The 26,176-nt window shown below is 42.5% G+C and overlaps 1 protein-coding gene across 3 annotated transcripts; it reads left to right on the forward strand.

Moving 5' to 3' along the window:
* The first annotated feature begins 204 nt into the window (after positions 1-204).
* LOC149311532 (uncharacterized) lies at positions 205-25,234 on the forward strand. Of its 3 annotated transcripts, XM_089527350.1 has the most exons (6): positions 574-2,083; positions 9,542-9,643; positions 13,225-13,323; positions 21,111-21,262; positions 22,037-22,176; positions 24,960-25,234. In XM_089527350.1, the coding sequence occupies exons 1-6, from the start codon at positions 1,468-1,470 to the stop codon at positions 25,072-25,074; spliced, it is 1,224 nt and encodes a 407-aa protein (XP_089383476.1). In that variant the 5' UTR covers positions 574-1,467; the 3' UTR covers positions 25,075-25,234. The 3 variants fall into 3 exon arrangements, with proteins under 3 accessions (XP_089383478.1, XP_089383477.1, XP_089383476.1); XM_089527351.1 differs by lacking the exon at positions 9,542-9,643 and having other exon boundaries at positions 208-2,083; XM_089527352.1 differs by lacking the exons at positions 9,542-9,643; positions 13,225-13,323 and having other exon boundaries at positions 205-2,083.
* The last annotated feature ends 942 nt before the right edge of the window (positions 25,235-26,176 follow it).

Here is a 26,176-nt window from a genome sequence, read left to right on the forward strand (position 1 = left end):
CTTTCTCCTCGATTAGGACTCAGAGCTGCTCACAACTACCTGAAAAACAATACAGTTTTGCAGGCTTTTTAAAGTCCTGCAACCTTGGTCCAAAACACACTGAAGAAATAATCCAGTCTGAGACCACTTTAACTATCGTGGCTCAATGCTATGGGAATTGTAGTTTGTCGTGGCACCAGAGCATTCTGACAGAGAAAGCTAAATGCCTTACAGGTCTACAAATTCCCAGGATTCCATAGCATTGAGCCATGGCACTTAAAGCAGTCTCAAACTGGATTATTTCTGCAGTGTGTTTTGGGACCCTTGATTTTGATTCTGAGGAAAACAATGGCCGACAAATTAGCTGCGTTCACTCAGCAAAATTAATACCTATTAATAAGGTTTTGGTACCACTTTAACTGCCACGGCTCCCTGCTATGCCATTGTGGGATTTGTAGTTTTGTGAGCCTTTCCTGTCAGAGAGCGCTCTGGAAGCACAACAAACTACAAATCCCATGATTCTATAGGATGAAGCCATGACAGTTAAAGCGGTGTCTAAACTGCAGCCTGAGAGGGTATCCACACTGCTGAATTAAATTGGTTTGAGACCACTGTAACTGCCACAGCTCATTACTGTGGAATGCTGGGATTTATAGTTTTGTGAGGCATTTGGCCTTCCCTGTCAGAGAGAACTCTTGTACCAGACCAAAACTACAAATCCCAGGATTCCATAGGATGGAGCCATGACTGTGTGGCAGTAGCCTGAGAGAGTGTCCACGTTGCAGAATTAATACACTTTGGCACAGCTTTAACTGCCACGGCTCATTACTGTGGAATCCTGGGATTTGTAGTTTTGTGAGGCATTTGGCCTTCCCTGTCAGAGAGCCCTGGTAGCACAACAAACGGCAAATCCCAGGATTTAATGGCACTTGACACATTAATTCAGTGGTGCAGCAGCACCCTTTAAAGAGGCCGCTTCACGGCCCTGAATTTATTAATACGTTTTGACATTTTTATATAGAAACATCCCCTTTCTGAAGAGACCGAGGCCTAATTCCTACGCTCAGCCCTGGCTAGAGTAGCGCCGTCGAATCGAGTGGGTTCGCCTCCATTTTGGGTCACCCATGACACAACTTGAGTCAACGCTTCTATTCGAGTTCCAGCCCAAATCTTTTAGAGGAAACATAATTCTTGTTTTCCTGTTTTTAAATCATATTTATTTCATAAGTGTTTGGGATTTCAGATTTTTGGAAAGCTGAGGCGGACATTTTAGGCCATTTTAACAATATTTTCTTTCTTTCTTTTTTTAAAATCGTTCTGCTTTCCTCTGGCCTAACTAGAAAGCATTGGTTCCCACTAGGGTTAAAATTGGGGTTTTTTTTGTGGGGGGGGGTGCCCTACAGGGGCTCAAGAGCTATTTTGGGGGGACCAAAGGCACTTTTTTGGGTCCCCCCCTATTGACCCCAGGCCAGACTCAGTTCAATTGCAATGGAGAGGGACATGAATGTCGACCAGGCTCAAGCATCCAAGGGCATCAAGAAAAAGGCCTCGACGGAAGCCATGGCCCCGAAGCAGGGAGCCACGTCCCACCGTGGCACCCTAGAAATGGTCTCACTTCCAGGCCCCCCCTTGTACCGAACTAGGCCCTCGGAGGACTATGGCTCTACAGAGGCAAGGCCCTTGACACCAGCGGGGCCCTCGGAGCCGTCCCGCCGTGGCCCCCCAGAAGTGAAGACCCCACTGCCAGAGCCCCCCTCGCCCCGATCCAAGCCTTTGGAGGACCATAGGCCTGCAGAACAGAGGCCCCTGATGCCTGCGGGGCCTTCGGAGCCCTCCCGCCGTGGCCCCCCAGAAGTGAAGTCCCCAGTGCCAGGACCCCCCTTGCCCCGATCCAAGCCCTTGGAGGACCATGGCCCTGCAGAACAGAGGCCCCTGACACCAGCGGGGCCCTCGGAGCCAGCGCGGGCCTCTGTGAATCGTGGCCCTGCAGCCGTGAGGCCCCTCCTGGACCAGGGGCCCATACAGAGCTCAAGGGTCTCTGAGTCAAGTCCCGTCAAGCGAGGGGATGTGCCTCATGGGCGTCTACGACCCCCTGGCCCCCAGAGTAAGCGCTTGAAGAACTGGGGTTGCATTGCTTCCACTGCTGTTAAGTGGGGGCTGCCTTGAGTCTGGATGGTCAAGCATACTATACAGTCTTCCCTCCGAATTCACGGGGGATCCATTCAGGACCCCCACCCCACCATGAATTTGGAAATTTGCGTATATTCAAGTCCCATAGCTTTGAATGGCCACATGCTTCTGCATGCCGCCATGTCACTCCTCCATGAATAATCAAAACCGTAGATCTCAAGTCCATGAAAACAGAAGGGCGACTGTATATACCGCTTATCAGTGCACTTAAGCACTCCCTAAGTGGTTTACAAAGTGTAAGCTAGATACCAAAATCCATGGATGTTCAGGTCCCATTATATGCAATGGGCTATTATTGTTGTTGTTGTTGTTGTTGTTATCACAGTGGGCCCTTGGCATCACTGGGGTCTGGTTCCCAGATCTCCCATGGATACCAAAATATGTGGATGCTCAAGTCCCATCATATGCAATGGGGCATCATCATCCCGGACACCCTGTAGATACCAAAATCCATGGATGCTCAAGTCTCATTATTTGCAATGGGCTATTATTATTACTATTATTATTACACTGGGTCTTTGTTATCCTCTGGGGTTTGGTTGCAGGATCCCCAATGGATAACAGAATCCGTGAATGCTCAAGTCCCATTAAATATAGAAGCATAGCAAAATGGTATCCCTTATATAAAATGGAAAATCAAGGTTTGCTATTTGGAATTTTTCCTGTTTTTGAATATTTTCAAGCAGTGGATGATTGAATCCGTGGATGATGATAATGATGATGATGATGATGATGATGATGATGATGATGATGATGATGATTACAGTCTGCCCTTGGCATCCATTGGGTTTTGGGCCCAGGACTCCCCTTGGATACCAAAATCTATGGACACTCAAGTCACATTAAATTCAGTGGCATAGTAAAATGGTGTCGCTTCTTATAAAGAGGCAAAATCAAGCTTTGGGGGAATTTATTTATTATAATTTTTTATTTGAATAATTTAAAGCCGTGGATGTTTGAATCCGTGGATAGGGAAGGCCAACTGTAATTCATTAATTCAGGTTGAGTTTCCTATATGGGAAATGCTTGGGTCCAGAAATGTTTGGGATTTTGAATCCCCCCCCCCCCCCCAGATTTTGGAATATTCACATATGAATAATCATACATAATAAACAATACATAAGTATTTGATGGAGTGTATACTCTAAGAGAGCCGGTGTAGTGTAGTGGTTTGAGCGTTGTTGGACTATGGCTCTGGGGAGCAGGGTCTGAATCCCTGCTCAGCTATGTAAACCCACTGGGTGACCTTGAGCAAGTCACACTCTCTCAGCCTCTCATGAATTATTATTATTATTATTACTATTACTATATTTATTTGTATCCCACACTTTTCCCAGGACTGGGACTCAGAGTGGCTTCACAGCATTAAAAACAGTACAATTAAAAACATTTTTTAAAAATGTACATTAAAAAGGAATTAAATTATGATGGTATTAAAACAGATAGTTATTAAAGGAATAAAACATATTTTAAAAAGATAAAACTATATATAGAGAAAAAATTATATCAAATTTTTATTTTATTTTTATATATTTTATTAATAAAATTAAAACAATTACAAAGATACAACATTACACACAATACATTTTACGATACACTTTACAATACAATACACAACTCCCATACTTACTCATACATCTACTTTCCTTACCTATCTTGTCTAACTCATCCCTAACCTAACTACCTCTGTCTTCTATCCTCACTGGTTGTCCACCTGTATCTTTCCTACCTTTAAATTTCCACACCAATCCCTAATTTTCCTCTTATCACATTCCCTTCTTTCTCTCTTCCTCTCTTCTCTCATTCATACAAACTGACTTCCTGCTTACCATTATTATTCCAACTTTATATAGTTACTTTCCTAAAAAAGAAAAAGAAAAAGAAATATTAGTTAATCAATAGGATCCATCTCTCTTGTTCTAATCTATCTTAATATATGCATATTTACACAAATTTTCTTTTAAAAATTCCATAACTCCCTTCCAATCTTCCATTAATTTGCTTTCTGTATCATTCCTTAATGCCTGTGTAAATTTGTCCATTTCCATTCCATCATATAATTTCCACATCCAATCCTCCTTTGATGGTATATCTTCACATTTCCATTTTGTGCGAAACATACCCGAGCAAGGGTTATCATATAATAGATAATTTTTCCTTGTTTAGAATTAATTTCGTCTCCAAATATACCCAAAAGATAAAATTCTGGTTTTAATTGCAGTTTAATACCTAAAATTCCACTAATTATATTATTTATCATTGACCAGTATTTTCTTGCCCATTTACAAGTCCACCAACAGTGATAGAACATACCTATTTCATTTTTACATTTCCAACACCTGTTCCCTTTTATTTTGTATATCTTCGCAATCTTATCCGGTGATAGATAACCATTGGTAGAACATTTTATAAAAGTTTTCCCTCAAATTTTGGGAGGCTGTATACCTAAATCCATTTTTCCAAAACCTTTCCCATTGTGACAGTAATATAGGATGTCCAATATTTTTTGCCCATTGGATCATCTGGTGTTTAATCACATCTTCTTCCGTGTCATATTCCAAGATTACTTTATAAATTTTACCAATTAATTTATTCTCCTCAGAAGCCAATATCTTCCCCAATTGTGATTCATCCCTTTTTTTCTCGAATCCATAAGTTTTAAAATCTATCTTGAATCTTTCATAAATTTGTCTATATGTGAGCCATGACCCTTTCCATCCTTCTTCTGTTAATTTTTCCTTTGTTTTAATTATCCAATTCCCATTCCTAATTTCTACCAAATCATTGTATTTATACCATTTAGTATCTTTGATCATTTCTTTTCTGTAGAACGCTTCGTGAGGGGAAACCCATCCATTCATTTTTCGGAGTATTCTTTCCTTATATCAATTCTACACTTTTATTAGCGGCTTCCTGATACAATGATTCATAAAAATTTTATTTTGATGGGCTAGATAGGCGTGCCACCCAAAACTTAAACCATCCCCTTCTAATTCTAATAATTTTCCATCCTCCAGGGTTACCCATTCTTTAATCCATGCTAGAGCACATGCCTCAAAATACAGCTTGAGATTTGGGAGATTTACACCCCCCCCCCCCCCCCCCCATCTCTGGCATCTTGTAGCGTTTTTAATTTGACTCTTGGTTTCCTTCCTCTCCAGATAAATTGAGCAATAGCCTTATGCCAATCTTTAAATGGTTTGTCAGAATTTATTATTGGAATTGTTTGGAATAAGTACAACATCTTTGGTAGGGCATTCATTTTGATCACTGATATTCTTCCCATTATTGATAAATTTAGTTTGTTCCAATTAATTAAGTCCTCTCTTATTTGGGACCATAACTTCTTATAATTATTTTCAAACAATTCTATGGACCTTTTGGTGATTTGGATTCCTAGGTATTTGGTCTTTTTCTCTACTTTTATTCCAAATTTCCCTTCTATTTCTTTCTCTTTGTCCTTTTTTATATTTTTTGTCAAAATGATTGATTTCTCTTTGTTGATTTTACATCCCGTGACTTTACCAAATATATCTAGTATATCCAGGAGGGTTACTAGACTTTCCACAGGGTTTTCCATTATTACAATCACGTCATCTGCGAAGGCTCTAATTTTATAGTCATACTTCTTAATTTTTGCTCCTTTCAACTCAGTGTTTGATCTAATTTCTTTTATAAGTAGTTCCATAACTAGTAAAAATAATAGCGGTGAGAGCGGACAGCCCTGCCGTGTCCCTCTTTGGATATCTATAATTTGTGTTTTCTCCCCGTTAATTCTCAATTGGGCCTTCTGATTATTATAAATTTTCCTTATCCAATTACTAAAATTTTCTCCCACTTTAATTTTTTCCAATACTTCTAGAACCAAATTCCAATTTACTGAGTCAAAAGCCTTTTCAAAATCAAGAAAGAATAAACCCAATTTTTTCTCGTTATGCTTTTCATAATACTCCAATATGTTTATTACCATTCTTAAATTTTCTCTTATGTATCGATTCGATAGAAAACCTCTTTGTTCTTCATCTATTATTTCAGCTAAGTATTTCTTTAATCTTTTTGACAATATTGAGGCAAATATTTTGTAATCATTATTTAGGAGAGAAATAGGTCTATAGTTTGCTGGGTTTAGCCGATCTTTCCCTTCTTTGTGAATAAGAGTAATTTCTGCTTGCTTCCATGTCTCAGGTATATTTCCTATCAAGGCCTCATTCATCACTCTCTGCAAAGGTTCCCAAATTTCATCCATGAATGTTTTATAGAATAGGGCAGTAAGTCCGTCATTTCCCGATGCTTTACCTATCTTACATTTCTTTATTGCTTCCTGAATTTCCTCTTTTGTAATTAATTTGTTTAGGATTTCTTGTTGCTCTTTCGTTAATGTTTGGATTTTACTACTGGTCAAAAACTCTTGGATTCCTTCACTTTCCTCCCTTTGTTTCGCATACGATTCCCTATAATATTCAAGGAATACTTCTTCTATATCTTTTTGTTGGGTTAATTTCTGATCACTTTTCTTTATCTTATTGATAGCGTTTTTCTCTTTCTCTCTCCTTAGTTTGTGTGCCAACCATTTACCTGTTTTATTCGCATGTTCAAAACTATTCTGTTTTGCAATCTTTAAGTTTCTTTCTAGTTCCTTGTTCGCTTCAATCTCTAATTGCTTCCTCATGGCTTTTATTTTGTTTTGTACTATCTTATTATTTGGATTCTTTTTTAGTTCCTCTTCCTTATCTCTCAGTATATTATTTAATTCCGTTGTTTTCTGTTTTTTCCATCTGTGATAGATTATATTTTGATGGGTAAAAAAAACCCTTATTGTAGCTTTGGCCGCATCCCAAACTACTGCTGTATCTACCTCTCTGTCCAGATTTTCTTTAAAAAATAACTTTATCATTTCTTTCCCCTTTTGGACTGTCTCCTCATTCTTTAACAGTTCATTTAGTTTCCAAAAGTATTTCTTAGATGGTTCTTTCAAATTTAATATAATCGGGTTATGGTTGGATATTTCTCTATTTAATGTTAAGTTCTCTCCTACGTCTTTAATCAATGAGTTGGTAACCAAAAAGAAGTCAATTCTGGATAAAGATTCGTGTCTTTCTGAGTTAAAAGTGAAATTCTTCTCATCATTGTGCAAATGTCTCCAAGTTTCGATTAAGGAAAGATTTTCTACTAATTTGAAAAAACTCTTGGGCAATTTGCCCTGATTATTATTAATTTTTTTATTAGAGGTTCGGTCTATTTTAGGTTCAATCACCCCATTAAAATCTCCTAATATGATTATATGTTCATATAAATTTTTAAAATGGTCCAACATCCCAGCCTGTCCTTATAACAATTCCTTAAAGGCGTGTGTGAACAGGTAGGTCTTCAGCTGCCAGCGGAAGGCGATCAAGGAGGTTCTGGTCCATTCCCTGGGAGATCAGGGAGTTCCAAAGTCTAGGGCAGCCACCGAGAAGGCCCTTTCTCGCATCCCCACCAAGCATCTTTTTGATGGTGTTGGGATGGAGAGAAAGGCCTCTCCAGAGGATCTCAGAGTCCAGGCTGGTTCATACTAAGAGAAACGATCTGCCAAATAGTGCGGACCTGATCCATGTAGGGTTTTGTAGATAATAACCAGCACCTTGAACTGTGCCTGGAAACAAACTGGCAGCCAATGAAGCTGTTTCAACAGGGGAGTTGTATGGTCTCTGTTATCTGCCCCTGTTAACAGCCTGGCAGCAGGTCTCTGAACCAGCTGAATTTTCTGAACACTTTTCAAAAGCAGCCCCACGTAGAGCCCATTACAGTAGTCCAAACGGGATGTAACCAAGGCATGTACCACCATGGCCAAATTTGGCTTCTCAAGGAACAGGCACAGCTGGCATACAAGTTTTAAATGTGTGAAAGCACTCCTGGTCATAGCAGAGACCTGGGCCTCCAGGTTCAAAGCTGAGTCCAAGAGTACCCCCAAACTGCGAACCTGTGTCTTCAGAGGGAATGTGACCCCATCTAACACAAGCTGGATCCCTATTCCCCGATCTGCCTTCCGACTGACCAGGAGCACCTCTGTCTTGTCTGGATTAAGTTTCAACTTGTTTGCCCTCATCCAGTCCATTACTGAAGACAGGCACTGGTTTAGAACCAGGATTGCCTCCTTGGATTGAGGTGGGAAGGAGTAGTAGAGTTGAGTGTCATCTGCATATTGATGACACCGCACCCCAAAACTCCAGACAACCTCTCCCAGCGGTTTCATGTATATGTTAAACAGCATAGGGGACAACACAGACCCCTGAGGGACCCCATAGGTCAATGGTCAGGGGGTCGAACAGGCGTCCCCCAGTACCACCTTCTGGATTTGCCCAAATGAAGATGAAGGCAATGGCAAGCCCCCTCCGAAGCAACTTGCCAAGAAAACCCTGTTATTGGTTGCTGTAAGTCGGAAACGACTTGAAGGTAAAACAGTACACAAGGAGATACATCGGGTCCCAAGTCTAAACATGAAATTCATTCATATTTTGTGTAATTTTAAACCAGATATCTTAACTTTGTGCATGAAACAAAATTTGTGTCCAATGAACCCTAAGAAAGTAAAGGTGTCAGTCTCAGCCACCCATGAGGACTATTTTTGATTTTAGAATATTTTGGAATTCCAGATAACGGAAACTCAACCGGTATAATTTTAATGGGAGGTTGCATACGGTGGTGGGTTTGTCTACTAAGCAAGAGCTAAAGCCTGGATTACTTTATTTTATATTACATTTTATCTTGAGCCCTCAATGGCTCAAATCTATGATTTTTTTTTATTTTTATTTTTTGGTCCTGGAAAGATGGTTGAACTTCAGCTCCCAGAAGTTTTGCCACCATGTCTAAAATTTAGGAATTCTGGAAGTGGAGGTAGAAGACCTCTAGAGCAGCAGTGATTTCCAACCTTTGGTCCTTCATTTGTTTTACGATTCATATCCCAGAAGCCCCAGCCAATTTATCCAACAGTCAGGAATTATGGGAGCTGAAGACCAAAAGGTCTGGGGGACCAAAGGTTGGGAACCACTGGACTATAGAGCCAAAGGTGAAGGACTGCTATTCTTAGTGAGTAGGTAGAGAGATCTTGTAGCATCCTTGAGACCTACTAATGAAAGAAGTTGGCATCATGAGCTTTCATAGACTTAAGTCTACTTCCTCAGATGCATTTGGACCGACTTCTTTCTTTAGTAGGTCTCAAAGGTGCTAGGAGATCTCTCCACATACTGATACTACAGGCTAACATGGCTATATGTTGAATTCTACTCTTAGTGAGGTTGGGCTACTCCTCAATTATGGCCCCAACACTGGGATATACCTGGCATTTCAAGCATGTGCGGCATTCTCTGATGCTTCTTCCTTTCCTTCTCACTAGGAAGTTCCCCAGAGAGCTCCATCAACTGGTGTTGTTCCACTGTTGGTCTCCTGTCTGTTTGCACAATCCTGCTGGCTATGGTGGTCACCATGAATGGTCAAGGCAAGGAGCTGAGAAAAAGCAATTTCTAGGGACTTTTAAACTTAAAATACCCCCCCCCCCCAAGACAGTATTTTCCAGGGAGGGGAGAAGGAGGGACTGCATTGCACAGGGCATGTCAAAAGACACGTCCTGCAGGTAATTTAGATGATCTTCTAAACCATCACATTACAACTTGCCAAAATCAGAGAATGTGCAACTTTTGTTAGGAATGTTCAAAGGTCATGCGTCATCTGGGTAAGAAAGTATTTAAAAGAAAATGGCAGCTCTTTCAAACATGTAATGTTTGAATATATGTTACCTAATGACTTTTGGCACAGCCTATATATAAGTGGGATCTATGGAAAGCAGAGAGTTCACACATTTCAGATCCTTTGAAAGAATAGGGAGAAATCTAGTATGCAAATGAATCTTGTAGCACCTTTCAGACTAACTGTTCAAAAGACGTTATAGCAGTGATTCCTCCAGGTCCTTTGGACCTAAACACCCAGAAGACTCAGTTATCTTGGCCAACGGTCTGAGTTTCTGGGAGATGAAGTCCAAAACACCTGGAATGCCAGAGTTTGGGAATCGTTGTGTTATAGCATTAGCTTTCATAGGATTTGGTCTCCTTCTTCATGCATGGAGTGTTCTGGTGCCCAGGAAGGACTGTATGAATAGCTTGTGGACTTTTTTTATTTGGATAAAACCATTCTACAAAAAAGTACCCCCCAAATGTAAAAAGCTGTAACAAAGTTGGCTCAAATTATAAACATCTATTTACTTTCTAATACAAAAGAATTCTTAACTATCCTAACTATAATACATTTGTTCAAATTACTCTAAGTTTACTCTGGTCTTCCTCTTAATAAATATTATAACTTAAAACATAAACATTTTACACTAAAATAACAACTCATATATAATAATTATTCATACTTAACAATTTAAAACAAACAAAGAAGACTAAAATACTTGGAAAAATCTTGTGAGTATGGTAGTGAGGTGACAAATTCAGTTTTAACTATGATCATTGAGGGACAATGGCAGGAAGAAAGATATTGCCTAAGGCCAAGGCGAGTGGATGACCATATGAATGGTGGAGGAAGTTTAGGAATACAGTTTTTGCTGAGAACTAGACAAGAGATGTGATATACTGGCCAAGAGCATCTTGATGAGACTGGGATGTTAACCAGTATTTTAATACATGTAATGTGCCAGGAAGACATAGTGGCGGCGGGATGCCTCCCCTTTTTGTCCCAGATTGGGGCTGCAGCAACCACACGCCGCAGCCTCTGGAGGGAGCAAAAAGAAGCCGTGAAAAGCAGCTTCTTTGTAGCATCCTGGAAGGAACGTCATAGGATGCTACCCTTTCTGCACTGCGCTGTTTCGGCACTGCACCAGAGTGGCATCATCATGGTGCATGCTGTGTAAACAGGTGTGCACCAAAATGGTGCCAGGGGGCGGGGTCATGGCATTGAGCGTGCGGATGCTTTGCCATGACTCCATCCACAGGCCAGCACAAAGTGCCAGTCTGTATCTTCCCATAGTCTCTTTTCAACCCATTGTCAAAGACAAACTCATTCCCAGTTCTTCTACTCTAGCCCAAAACAGAATAGCAATAGTAATAGCAACTACATTTCTATACCACTTATCAGTGCACTTAAGCACTTGCTAAGCGGTTTATGAAGTGTAAGCTAATTGCCCCCAACATGCTGGGGACTCATTTTAGCAACCTCCGGAAGGATGCAAGCCTGAGTCGGGCTTGAGCCCTTGGCTGGTATTGAACTCGCAACCTTGCCGTTTGTGAATGAGTGGCTTTTAACCACTGCACAATCAGGGCTCCTCAGAACCAGAATTAATTTTTAATAATTTGAAGTAGCATACTTTACATCAAGAGAACTAAATTCCATGAAACCAGAATGTCTTGCTAGGACACCCAATGCCAAACAAGCCACCTACTTGATGGACCTGTACCATTTTACACAGGCCTTCCAAGATTTTTGGACTATGCCACAATTTGCATCTTTCTATATCCTAGTCCCAGCCCCACAGTCAGGTAACTGTGCTTAATACTTGTGGCTTGAATACTGAGCACTTGGTCCATGCTTCGGAAGAAGTAGGTTGTAATCCACAAAAGTGCATACTAAAATTCTCAGTCTTTAAGATCCTACTAGATTCCTACCCCACCCCACTTTCCTTTCCAAATGCAAGTGTATGAGTGTTGTCTGCTGTCAAGTCATTATGGCGACCCTAAGGCAAACCCATCATGAGGTTTTCTTGGCAAGATTTGTGCAGGTAGTGTATATAAATAACTGTAGATGCTGTGGATCTCCAAATGCTACAGATTATCCCAGTACATTCAAAACCGTAAAATTAAATAACATTCAAAATCCACAAAACAGTGAGTCCTTTGTATCTCCTGTGATTTGGTTCCAGGATGCACCATAGATACCTGTGGATGCTCAACTCCCATTGAATACAATATAGAAAGTAAAAAAATAGAAAGGAACTAAAATGGTGTCCCTTATATAAACTGACAGAATCAAGGTTTGCTTTTTGGAATGCATATACTTTTAAAATGTATATACTTTTTGAATATTTTGAAGCCACAGATGCTTTTATCTGTGGATATGGAGGGCCAACTGTGCCTTTATTGGGCCAAACAAATGCACATTATACATCTTGCAGGTCTGTGACTAACATCATCATCCCCCCCCCCCCCCCCCCGGTATTATTTTTAATACCTTTGTCTGATGAAGAAGCTGGTGGGGCTTTGAAAGCTTGCGACACATGTCTTTATTCATTTTGTTTGACCCAATAAAGACATCCCTGTTTTGTGGATTTTGGATGTTATTATACAACACTAACCAGCATTAGCTATGGTGCCATGTAAAGTCAAAGGCTTTCATGGCCAGCATCCATAGTTTTTTGTGGTTTTTTTGGGCTATGTGGCCATGTTCTAGCAGAGTTTCTTTCTGACGTTTTGCCAGCATCTGTGGCTGGCATGTGAAGAACATGGCCACATAGCCCGAAAAAAACACAATAAACTATGGTGCCATGTCTGTTGTCTCAGAGAGGTCCTCCGCCATTGTCTCCCTCCACTACTGCTGCTGCCGATTAGCAGTAAAATACACTGCTATGGCAGTGGTTTTAAAGCAGTCTCAAACTGGATTATTTCTGCAGTGTGTTTTGGACCAATATATAATAAATTCTGCCCCCCCCCCCCAAGTTTTTTTTTTTAAGATTCACATCATCGACAGTGTGAATAACTGATGTGAATAGACCCGGGATAATTCAGGATTAAACTCTGCATGCCTTGAATGCATTTTGAATACATTTGCATTGTCAACTCCATCTTTATTCGAGCGCTGGCATGTATGAGCAACTGAACTCCCAGAGATGTGCATAGATGTGGTTCCATAATGTGAATAACAAATTTGAAATGTGTGAATGAGCTCACAAAAAAGACCCACTTTTCAGTAACCCCAAAGAGTCAACCCACATTCTACTAGAAATATTTTTAATCTCTGAACTGTGAGATGATTTGTGATGCTCTCACTAGTTATTCAGTTTGTGCCTGTGTGTTTTGCCTTTGTTTGAAGTCAGCAACCTGATGGAGAGAACCGAGGAACACAAGGCCGTGGTCAAGTTGCACATCATCATTCTGACGGACATTTTGATGGCACTACAGATCGGCAAAGGTGGGGTAATGTGGATGTGCTGGGAAATGGCTCTGGAGGTTTGCTAGTTTCCTTGTAGGAGGGATGGATAAGAATAGTATTCATGTTCATTTTTGAGAAAAAGATACCAACTACACAGATTGCTTCATAACCAGGATAGGACAAAGTGGAGTTTTAAAATCAAAAACAAGACAGAGGTCTAATCTGCATTGCGGAAATCATGGAGTTTCACACTGCTTTAATTGCCATGGCTCCATGGTATGGAATTCTGGCCTTTGTAGTTTGGTGAGATATTTAGCCTTCTCTGGTGACATTCATTCCCATTTTTTTTTCTTGAGGAGATGCAGATTGCTGCACTGATATATATCAGGTTTGTTCTTCCCATTTTGTTTGGGGATCGCAAATCTCTTTGAGTCACTGTAACCCCTGTGTTATTCACACATGCCATTGTTTCAGGATAAAATGGAGCGACCTCCTTTCCTTTGAACTATACAGAGTGATTGGAATTCACTCAGAAGCTTATTCACACTGACAACAATGCGGATAGATGTGGATCTTTCAGGAAAAGTTGGAAAATAACCCTGTATCGAATATCCTGAGTTAAGTGGGGGTTTTGTCAGCCCCCTCAAAAGTGCATTGAGTGCATTTGGAACATGTGTGAACAACAAGGACTCAATCCAAATTCATCCCTGATTATTTTCATAGTATGAATGGGGCTTCTGTCAGAGAGCTCTGGTGCCCCACCAAACTAAAAATTGAGACATGGCAGTTAAAGTGTTGTCAAACTGAATTAATTCTAATATGAAGTCGAAGGTTTTCATGGCCAGCATCCATAGTTTTTTGTGAGTTTTTCTGGCTATGTGGCCATGTTCTAGAAGAGTTTATTCCTGACATTTTGACAGGAAGATGCCAACCACGGAACCAAGGAATAAACCCTTCTAGAACATGGCCACATAGCCCGAAAAACCCACAAAAAACTATGAATTATTCTGCTGTACTCCTGAGCTTTCCCATTGTTTCTGCTGCTTTTGAAATGTCCCAGTTTCTCTCTCCTCCTCCCTCCTTCCCACTTTTATCCTCAGTTTGCCTCAATTGCTGCCAAAATTGAGTTCAAAATGCAAAAGGGAGTTTGCACTCAATTAACTCAAGAGAAGGGAAAGAAGAGGATGGGTAGAGTCTTGCCCTTCCCAGTAGACAAAAACAATCCTGAGACATATAGTTTTACATGGTCTTAAACCTTCTCTACCAAAGTGTGCTGCTTGTGCCACAACAAACAAAACCCCCCTCAAGATTCCATAGCATGGAGACATGGGAGTTAAAGCGGTGTCAAACTGCATAATTTCTGCAGTGAAGATGCAGCCAAAGTGAAACTGTGAAATTGTATTTGTCTGTGCAGAGGTCTTTCAGAACTCAGCCTTGATTCCCTGTTTACTCACCTAAATTTGTGGCATTGAATCAGGCCTGCATCTATTTTTGCCTCTTGAAGGATTCACATCGTTGAGGTGTAGCCACACTGTGTATTTACAGTAGTTTGATACCATTTTCACTCACTCACTACAGCACTGGAGCTCTGGCAGAGAATGCTATGGACCTCATCAAACTACAGATCTCAGGACTCCATAGCATGATGCCATGGCATCAAAGTTCTACCATTGTACAGTGTGGATGCTTCCCAGGGATGCAGGCAGCTACATTTATGGTCCCACCAACACTGGAAACACCTAGTGAAACTGGTCAATAGGAGATAGCTGAAAATTTCATTGGGTTCTTTTTTAAAAAAAAATAATTTAAATGTTAAATTTTCATAAGAACTTGACAAAAGAGAGGTAAGGTTAATGAATACATAACAGTTTTTAAAGTGTGAGGCTCCCTTCTTAAGTAATTCAGGCTGGCTCCATCTTTGTTGAGTGTCAAGTAGATGATCAAAACTGTATTTACTCCACCTGGCCTTTCCTTTTTCAATTTTTTTTGTTTACAATTGCTTTTACTCTGTTCCTAAATAATGTTTTTAATGCATTTTATTTTCTATCTTACATATGGATTGATGGTTTTCAATATCTATGGCTTTTACAGTCAGTCCTCCATATCCATGGATTCTACTTCCATAGATTCAACCATCCATAGTTTGATGTGTAATTAATTAATGTGTGTGTATTAATTTCCAAAAAGAAAATCTTGATTTTACCAATTTACATAAGGGGCACAATTTCCCTAAGCCATTGTATTTAATGGGGCTTGAGCATCCATGAATTTTGGTATGTACTGGTTGTGCTGGTCTATGGCCATAATAAAGATGAACTATGAACTTGGTATTTACGAATTTACAAAGGGAAGTAACAGTGCCACTGTATTCTGCTCTGGTCAGGCCCCACCTGGAATATTGTGTCCAGTTCTGGACACCACAATTTAAAAAGGATGTTGAAAAACTGGAGCCATGTGTCCAAAGGAGAGCGACTAAAATGATGAAGGGTCTGGAAACCATGTCCTATCAGGAACGACTCAGGGAGCTGGGGATGTTTAGCCTGGAGAGGAGAAGGTTCAGAGGTGATATGATAACACTGTTTAAATATTTGAAGGAATGTCATATTGAGGAGGAAGCAAGCTTGTTTTCTGCTGCTCCAGAGAATAGGAGACAATGGAGCAATGGATGCAAGCTCCAGGAAAAGAAGTTCCACCTCAACATTAGGAGGAATTTTCTGACAATAAGAGCTGATCGATAGTGGAACAATCTCCCTCGGAGTGTAGTGGAATCTCCCTCCTTGGAGGTCTTTAAACAGAGGCTGGATGGCCATCTGTTAGGGATGATTGATTGAGAGTTCCTGCATGGCAGGGGGTTGGACTGGATGGTCCTTGCAGTCTCTTCCAACTCTATGATTCTATGAAATTTGGTATCTACCAAACCCCAGCGGATACCAAGGGCTCACTATATATGCCCTTTTAATTGATATTGGCCCTGTTTACATGGGCCTTTTTATACGTCTTGACGACATACTAGGGTTGCCCGGGAGCGTAGTTTTTAGACGCTCCCTAAACCTAGTACATCGCCAGGACGTCAAAATGGCGGCACCCTGTCTACATGGGCGCCACCATTTTGACGTGAAGGACGCCTAGTGTCCACACGTCCCGGCACACTTGTGACGCCGCAAGTGCGCCATTGGCGCATTGCGGCGTCACAAGCGTGCTGCATAAAGAGCCTGTCTTTTAAGGGTTCTTTTTGCTCCGCTGGGAAACCTCATGGTCTGGAGGCTGCAGCTTCCCTGCAGAGCAAACTAGGGCAGCGGGAGACCGCCCGCTTTGGGAGGTCTGTATCCTTCCATTATATGTTTTAACTGATGTTATGTCTTTTACTTCTAATGTGTTATTGCCCCCACCTCATTCCATATGGAGAGGCAGGTAAGAAATAGTGATGATGATGATGATGATGATGATGATGATGATGATGACAATAACAACACAGCAACAAGAACATAATAATAATAATAATGGGCTTTCCCCTTCATCTATAACTGTCTATTATCCCCTCTGTTGTAAACCGCTCGGATTCCCAGTGATTGGGTGGTACATAAATAAATCCTATTATTATTTATTATTATCTACCCTCAGCCCTTTAATGGCTCTGGAGAGGTGTCTCTGAGGCGAATAGGTAGGTTGAGGCAACTGCTAAGGCATGTAACTTCCATTTTTTGAACATCCGTAGGTTTTTAACCTTGGAAACTGTCCATCTCCTTTCTAGGACATGGTTATTTCATGCCTGCAGTATTGTAATAGCCTACTGGCAGCTTTGCTCTCCTGGTCTCTTATTCCTTTGGTTTTAATCCAGAGCAGTGCCGTCCAGGTTATCTTAAATCTTCCTAAATACTCACACATCTCTTCCTCTTGTATCAGTTTAGCAGCTATCAGTTCAGGTCAGGATTCAGTATAAGCTTTTGGTCCTAGTATTTATGGTTCTGTGCTTTAACTTCCACAAGTATCTGGCAGTTCAGCTAGCACAGTATCTTCCATCTAGGAATGTAAGTTCTACAGGCAAAGGATTATTGTTGGTTCCACCAATGCGTATGGCTTTATCAAGGCTGCGAGCCTTTCAGGATCTGGCTCTGCAGTTGTAGAACTGTCTTCCTTTGCACCTTTGGATGGAGGAGGATCTTCCCCGCTTTTGTAAAGGGTTGAAGACCTTCCTCTTCAATTCGATGGGTTAATAATAATAATAATAATAATAATTTTTATTTATAGACCGCTATTCCGCAATGATCATAGCGGTGTACAGTAAAATTGCAATAAAATACAAAAATTTGCAAGGCCTCTCTCCCCCTCAAGATGGTGGTTGGAGGAGGGCTCTTTGTCTTCCAGGCCTAGGGTTGCCATAAGTGAGGACCTCCAAACCGGGACAAATGTAGGACAAATGCAGGACAACATTTTCAAATGTAGGACACATTTTTAAAAATGGAGGACATGCAAAAAAATTGAGGCTTTTATAGAAATGTTAATATAAATCCATGTTTCTTAGGCATGATCAAAATGGAGGACATTTTGACATTATTCGTAGACAGATCACGGAAATCTACTTCCCTTTCTGGCCACCCCCCTCTCCCCATTCCAAACAGCACATTTGGGCATTGAACATGGCTTTATTTTAACATTGCCTCTTGCATATTTCAGAGGCTTATTCCACAACCAAACCCTTTGGTCAAGGGACTTTGGTTTTTCTTCATTTTGACTTGTTTTGTCTGTATTCCTCCCCACTAAATAAAGGAGACATGAAATGGAGTCAATGGGTACAAGTTGTTCAACAAAAAAGTCTTGTGAGACTCTGTAGGCAAGAGGTGCACCATGTTAAGAACTGCATTAAGCACACTTAGGCTGCTGCCACACTGCTTTCACTCTCATCACTCCATCCTATCGAATCCTGGGATTTGTAGTTTGTTGTGGTGCCAAGGCTGGGCTTTGAAATCTCAGGCATAAGAGAGGCAAAAGGCTTGGGCTGCATCTACACTGGAGAAATAATCTGGTTTGAGACCACTTTAACTGTCTTGCCTGAATGCTATGGAATTCTGGGAATGGTGGTTTGTTCCAGCACCACAGCAGAATGGCAGTTAACCCTTGGACCAAGGTGACCAATGCCCTCACCCCAAAATGTAGGGCACCCAAGCAAAAATATGTAGGACATGGCCAAAAATAAAAGCTAAAAACACCCATGTACTTATAAATCCATGCTTCTTAGCCATGATCCAAATGGAGAACATGTCCTGGAAAAGGAGGAGGATGCCTGGTCACCTTGTCTCTGGTCCAAAACACACTGCAGAAATAAAACAATGCTGGACTGAAATGCCCAGAGTTTCTCACCAAAGCTGCATCCACACTGAGGAAATAATCCAGTTTGAGAGTGACTTAACTGTCCTGGGTTAGTGCTGGGGAATGCTGGGAATTGTAGTACATTGTGGCCCCAGAGCTATCTCTGACAGGGAGTCCCATAACCCTCCAAACGTAGTTGAACTGCAGTGCCCAGAATTCCTCCCTAGGTGCATCCACACTGAGGAAATGGTCCAGTTTGAGACTGCTCAGTGCTGGGGAATCCTGGGAATTGTAGTCTATTGTGGCCTCAGAGCCATCACTGACAGAGAAGTCTCAATGTCTCCCAAACACTAGCATTCCCAGGATTCCCTAGCACTGAGTTAAAGCAGTCTCAAAGTGGGTTATTATTCCTGCAGTGTGTGTGAGAGATATAAAAGCTAGGGACTGGATTCATTTGGAGGATCTCTGTGTCCAAAACACACTGCTTGGACTGCCAGGGCTCAGTGCTATGGAATCCTGGGAATTGTAGTTTATTGTGGCACCAGAGCTCTCTGACAGAGAAGGCCAAATGCCTCACAGACCCCAGAATTCCAGAGCATTGAGCTTTGGCAGTTAAAGGGGTCTCAAAGTGCGGGGGGGGGGGGGAGAGAAAAGCCAGGGAGTGTGAATGAGCTCTGAGAGGAAGAGGAGGAGGAGGAGGAGGAGGAGGAGGAGTGAGGGAGCCAAGGGAAGTGGCCAGGACCACCAGAGGAGCCCCTGCTTTTCCTCATCATCGCAGCCTTCTCACTGCTGGCAAGAGGCTCTGCCCCCAGCCAGGCAACGCCTCCATTCAGTCTCCTTTTGTCAAAAGAGCTCTGGTGCCACAAGAAACTACAATTCCCAGAATCCCATAGCACTGAGCCATGGATGTTTAAGGGGGGGGGGGTCGAACTATTTCTGCAGCCTTTTGCAACCCCAAAGCCTTCTATTATTTACCAGCAACTTGCAAGGCAAAATCTCTTCCTTCCAAGCCCTTGAAAACCAACCCAAGGGGAGGGCTGATTGCTTCTTTCCCATTGGTCAGCTTTGGGAGAAATTTGCATATTACAAGGAAAGGTGTTTAGGGCCTCAAAAACGACCCTGTGATAAAGAATTACAACAATACTGAGTGGTAGACATTTAAAAGATGAGGCAATTAGACTCCCAGGGAAACAGGAATGATTGATGGCCTTTTTTTCTTTGCTCACTGTAACCTGAAAGTAATGCCTTTTGCAGGGTATATATACCAAGTGGGCTGGCAATACCAAGTGAGTGGCAGCTGTCTTTAAGACCTGCTCTCTAGACTAAGTCAGGCAGGGAGGCGGGGAGGGTGGCACACAGCCATGGGGAGGGATGGAGCTGCCTCTAGGGCCTTGCTGGGGGGGGGAGGTCCCGGGGAGGGGCCAAACTGGGGTGGGACCGTGTGGCCCCACCCCAAACTGGGAAAGTCCCGCCCCCAGGTGGGATATGGCAAGCCTATCCAGGCCAGGCCTCTCTCCCCCTCAAGATGGTGGTTGGAGGAGGGCTCTTTGTCTTCCAGGCCTGGCCTCTCTCCCCCTCAAGATGGTGGTTGGAGGAGGGCTCTTTGTCTTCCAGGCCTGGCCTCTCTCCCCCTCAAGATGGTGGTTGGAGGAGGGCTCTTTGTCTTCCAGGCCTGGCCTCTCTCCCCCTCAAGATGGTGGTTGGAGGAGGGCTCTTTGTCTTCCAGGCCTGGCCTCTCTCCCCCTCAAGATGGTGGTTGGAGGAGGGCTCTTTGTCTTCCAGGCCTGGCCTCTCTCTCTCCTCTCTCTCTCTCTTAAGTTGCTGAGTGGTCCTAAAGTTACCAAGGACAGTTGGAGCTCCATAATTGCAGGCTTGCCATTCACAGATCTGAGCATCTGTGGATGGCGAGCCCCATTGTTCCCGGTGTCTGCTCAAGCATGCATCCATTAAGGAGAATGGGATTTGAAGTCCCACATTTTTTTTGTATCCATAGACACAAAGGTCCAACTGTATATTCTTTTAGTATTTTAATAATTTATATTGTTGTGTTTTATCATTCATTTTTTTTGTATATGTCTGATGTTCTTCCTTTTGGTCAAAAAGGTGATATAAATAAACATCATCATCATCATTTGGGATTGCTGGGTATAGAGGGGCTGACTACCTCTGTCTACTAAGTACCATAAAAAGAAATACACTGGCATAATTCCATAGTTGCATAAGCTTCATAGGATTCTAGCCTAGAAGTGATGTCCAGTCACTTCACCATGGCACTGAAAGAATTAGATTTCATTTCAACATTTCAAAGATTGGCACAAGCAGAAACACAACTCTCTCTCTCTCTCTTTTATTTTTTTTACACAAATATAATAATAATAATAAAATAATAATAAAACTTTATTTATATACCGCTTTCCAATGATCAAAGTGTACAACAAGAATATAGATACATACAGGTTAAAAATATAAAATCCACAAATCTCAGTATAACCTGTTCCTCCCATTTTTTTGCTTTTCAGTTTATAGCTGCAGCATCTGCAGACTCCCATGGGTACAACGAGGAGATAGCTGCTACCTCTTTCGACACAGAGAAATGGCTTGGCATCAGAGCATGAGCTTCTGTAGATCCGAATCCTCCTCCCTGCCTGTCGCCAACACCACGGAAGAGCTGGTAAGGCTGGGCCAATGCTTGGGCACATGGGAAAGGACCGACAACATGAGGGGTTTTCCTCCCTAAGCTGTAGTGGCAAGACAGGAGCAGCCCCATAGGTTCGATATTAGACCTTTAACAGGAACAGACACACACCGGACATTGATTTGTGTTCTTAAAATGCTGGCAAAAAGAAAGCAGTAGTCTGTTGTTGCTTTTGCTCTTCTTGTTGTTATTAAAAGGTAGTAGTGCTCTGATGGTGGTGTGTGCCTTCAAGTCACTTCTGACTTACAGAGACCCTAAGTCGAACCTATCACAAGGTGTTTTTTGGCAAGATTTGTTCAGACTAGAGCTCTAGAGGGGTTAAAAAAGCCTTTTGCCTTCATGTTGCATGTGCAAGGATCTGCAAAGAGAGAAAGGCTTTCAGTACATGATCAGAATAGCTTCTCATACATAATGTTACCATAAGTCAAATGATGACAGTTAACAACAAATATCAGCTTTTCTTTAAAAAAAAAAAGAAGGAAGGAAGGAAGGAAGGAAGGAAGGAAGGAAAGAAAGAAAGAAAGAAAAGAAAAGAAAGTGTTCAGGTCAACACTAAAGGAACACGAGCCCTCTCTAGTTTTCAGTTTGGCAACCCTACAATGTCCCCACTTCCATGTGTCCAGGACATCAGATCGGCTGCATCTTCCAGCCAGGCTTTATCAAAAGTACTGATTTGGGTGGTGGATGCTGGGTGGAGTATTTTTCCCTTTAAGGCAGGACATGCCACATATCTTTTTCTTTGCACTGTAGATTTTTCTGAGGCTTGAATCAAAAAAACATTTCGACTTGCATCACATTGACAAGTATCACAGATTCTGGATTGGCCTAAAGTATGACATCAAAGTGAATGAATGGAGATGGACAGATGGGTCGCCCTTTGATTCTAAAAAGTAAGTGTCAGCCTGATGGCAGCCCTGCAACATGACTCCAGGGCATTCACACACACACACCATACCCCAGTTGCTGAGGAAGGGGAGGGGTGCGAATAACACAAAGACAACCAATTGGCAAAAAAAGTCCACAACTTTATTCAATATAGCAACAGCAAAAAAGAGGGTTGGCGTGAAAGCATGAGGTCTGCATGTGACATCCACCAACCCGCGTTGGTCGATGAACTGAAATGCCTGGTCACGATCAGGCTTTGGGATGACAGAGGGATAACCGGCTTAAAATGTGCTCGCCACTTAAAGAGCCAGTTATGTGCATAAGCGCATCTTCGCCCCATGTCACCGAGGAATGCTGAATCGATGTTGCCCCCACACTGGTGACATTGCTAGCCCTCAGCACCCCCTGGTCCTGGTGGGACTCCTGATCCAGTGCTCCACAGCATGGGAAACCATGCCCATCAGATCCGAGACCTTTGCTGCTGCCACAGGAAACCTCCTCTTAAGAAAGTTGTGACAAAGAGCACAAGCAAAACAAGGGGGGAGGGTGGGGAGCCGGCAGAAAATAGCCCAGGCTGAAGCACCTAGAGCGGTGCCGCTTCCTATGCCTCCCCACAGCTGTCAGAGGGCCAGGCCAAGGTGGGGAGGCCTAGGAGGCAGCGCTGCATTTGCTGCTTTGGTCTGGGTCTCCGGCAGCTGCGGGGAAGCCCAGGCCAAAGCGCCGAGATTGGCGCCGCTTCCTAGGCCTCCCCGCAGCTGTCAGAGGGCCAGGCCAAGGCAGGGAGGCCTAGGAGGCAGCGCTGCGCTCGCTGCTTTGGCCTAGGCTGGGAGGCTTTCTGCCACGCTCCAGGGCCACTTAGAAAATGTGGCCTGGAGGAAGGCAGAAATCCGGGACTGGAGCGTCAAAAATGCCCATCCAGGATGGAATTTTTTATTGACGCTCCAATCCGGGATTCTCCCGCCTAAATTCGCGATATGGCAAGCCTACATCTGAGGAAGTAGACTCAAGACTCCATAGATGCTCAAGTCCCATTAAATACAGTGGCACAGTAATGTCCCTTATATAAAATGGCAATATCAAGGTCTGCTTTTTGGAATTTATACTTGTTTTTAATATTTTCAAGCTGTGGATGCTTGAATCCATGGATAAAAAATTTGTAGATAAGGAGTGTCAACATAATAAACATTGTGAAGTATTAGAATGAAAACCATGAGAGACTGATGAGGAAAATTATGACAATGATGATAGCTGAGCTTACAAAGGTACTAGTTAAAGGCCACCGTAGCAAAAGCACCTAGGCAAACAGAGGTCTGGTTCTGGACAGAATCATAGAACCACAGACAGTTATCCCTACATACTTGTGGCTTTGATATTTGCGGATTTGTTTATTCATGGAATTTATTAATATGTTCTCTCTAGGACTATCTATATCCTCTAGTGCAACTTTGTGGTCAACTTTAACTAAAAGTTGCACTGAAAGACCATTTCCAGCTACTCCAGTGCCATTCTGTGGTCAGTGTATGTTGGACATTGACCACAGAGTTGCACTGGAGGACCTAGAGATTCCTAGGGAGGTGTCCTCTCAATTAAAACAGTGTTTTTATTATTTGTAGTTTTTCCATATTCACGGGGGTCTTGTTCCCCTAACCCTAGCGAATATGGAGGGACAACTGGAGATGGAAAAGACCACAAAGGCATCCAGTCCAATCCCTGCCGTGCAGAAACCCATAATCAAAACATCCCTAATAGATGGCCATCCAGCCTCTGTTTAAAGACCTCCAAAGAAGGAGACTCCACATCCCTCCAAGGTAACATCTTCCACTGTCGAAAAGCTGTTACTGTCAGGAAGTTCCTCCTAATGTTGAGTGGAATCTCTTTTCCTGCAGCTTGCATCCATTGCTCCGGGTCCTATTCTCTGGAGCAGCAGAAAACAAGATTGCTCCATCCTCAAAATGACATCCCTTCAAATACTTAAACAGGCCTCACCCGGAAGACTGTGTCCAGTTCTGGGCACCACAATTCAAAAAGAATGTTGACAAATTGGAGTGTGTCCAAAGGAGGGCCACCAAAATGGTGAATGGCCTGGAAACCATGCCTTATGAGGAAAGACTTAGGGAGCTGAGCATGTTTAGCCTGGAGAAGAGACGGTTAAGAAGTGATATGATAGCCTTGTTTAAGTATTTGAAGGGATGTCATATTGAGGATGGAGCAAGTTTGTTTTCTGCTACTCCAGAGAGTAGGATCTGTAACAATAGATGCTAACTACAGGAAAAGAGATTCCACTGAAACATTTGAGGAACGTCCTGACAGTAAGAGCTGATCGACAGTGAAACAGACTCCCTCGGAGAGTGGTGGAGTCTCCTTCTTTGGAGGTCTTTAAACAGAGGCTGGATGGCCATCTGTCACAGGGGGTGCTTTGGTTGTGAGTTCCTGCATGGCAGAAGGGATTGGACTGGATGGCCCTTCTTGGGGTCTCTTCCAACTCTAGGATTCTATGATCAGGGGCCATCCAGATGAGTAATAATAAGAATAATATGTTTTATTTATATACCGCTATTCCAAAGATCATAGTGGTGAACAGCAAGTAAGCTAATTAGCAAGTAAGCTAATTAGTCCCCAACAGTCTGGGTACTCATTTTAGCTCCCTCCTCGGAAGGATGCAAACCTGAGTCGAGCTTGGGCCCTTTGCTGGTCTTGAACTCGCAACCTTGTGGTTTCGAGTGAATGGCTGCAGTACAGGCATTTAACCACTGCACCACCAGCTCTCATTCTTTCTCTTCTGCTTCAGGTACACTGGACTGGATCAGAAGGGCTGTGCCTACCTCCAAAATGGACATCTTGCTTCCCAGCAGTGCACTGAATTGGCTTATGTAATTTGCGAGGCAAAGACCCTCTTTGACTGAACTAAAGAATTCCAGCAGTACAGAGAAAGAAAAGGAGGAGGAGGAAGAGAAGATGCCAACACACTTCCAGCGCCCAGGATCTTGTTTCTGTCTTTTGGCAATTCATTATATAATAGTCTTTTACTTCCCTGTTTTAATAAGTAAATATACATTTCTTAGAACCCAACCATGTCTGCAGAGTGTTGCCTTCACTAGCTACCAGCTCCTGGCGTTGGTGGAGAACTCTTCAACCTCTCAAATGAAAATACTCCTCCTTCTCTTACTTACAATTTATTTAGCACTTTTGAAGTGTTCTGCAGGGGTAGGCAACCCTTTTGAGCCGGGGGCCGGGTAGCTGTCCCTCAGACAACTGGGGGGCCGAAGCCAAAAAATAAACAATTAAATAATTTTTTAAAAATTAAATAAATAAATAAACCGGGACAAATGTAGGACAACATTTTCAAATGGAGGGCACTTTTTAAATAAAAAATGGAGGACACGTGAAAAAATTTGCTGACTTTTTAAAAAATGTTAAGATAAATGCATGTTTCTGAGGCTTCTATTGACAATTGCCCCCCAAAAGGCCCCGGCGGCAATCGGCGGCAGGACTGGGCTGGGGCTGGTCCCAAGGCCTCACCGGGCCGCATCTGGCCCGCGGGCCGCAGGTTGCCTACCCCTGGTTCTGACAATTTTAAATACCTTGCATTAATATTAGCAGTAGTCCTGTGAATGCTGAGAAAAATGTTTAGCTCATGAACTTCCCTTGTCCTTTGCTTGCCTCCACCTTCAGAGGTGAGGAGACCAGGAGCCAGAGAATGAGTCTCTTACTAAAAACAAAAACAACGGTGGCACCCTACTCTGCCATGTAAACCCATTGGGTGACTTAGGGCACGTCACACTCTCTCAGACGCAGAGGACGGCAATGGCTGATGAAACTTGCCAAGAAAACCCCATGATAGGCTAAATCAGAAACAACTTGAAGGCACACAACAACAACAACAACCTCAGGTCTTTATCACATGAGGCTAGGAAAGTGGAATTTTAACAGGATAAAAATGTCTTTGTTATTGTTTTCTGCCTCCAAGTCATTTCTGGGGGCATGAAAGAGTTCATTTGTATTAAT

This window comes from Sceloporus occidentalis, unplaced genomic scaffold (assembly GCF_023333645.1).
Source record: "Sceloporus occidentalis isolate IW3139 unplaced genomic scaffold, rSceOcc1.0.p SCAF_5, whole genome shotgun sequence".
In the NCBI taxonomy this organism is placed as follows: Eukaryota; Metazoa; Chordata; class Lepidosauria; order Squamata; family Phrynosomatidae; genus Sceloporus; species Sceloporus occidentalis.

Excerpts from the sequence above, each read along its gene's own strand:
- LOC149311532 (XM_089527350.1), top strand. The coding sequence starts at position 1,468 with ATGGAGAGGGACATGAATGTCGACCAGGCTCAAGCATCCAAGGGCATC. Across the intron at positions 2,084-9,541 it reads ACGACCCCCTGGCCCCCAGA|GAAGTTCCCCAGAGAGCTCC; the intron begins GTAAGCGCTTGA and ends CCTTCTCACTAG. Across the intron at positions 21,263-22,036 it reads CCAACACCACGGAAGAGCTG|ATTTTTCTGAGGCTTGAATC; the intron begins GTAAGGCTGGGC and ends TTTGCACTGTAG.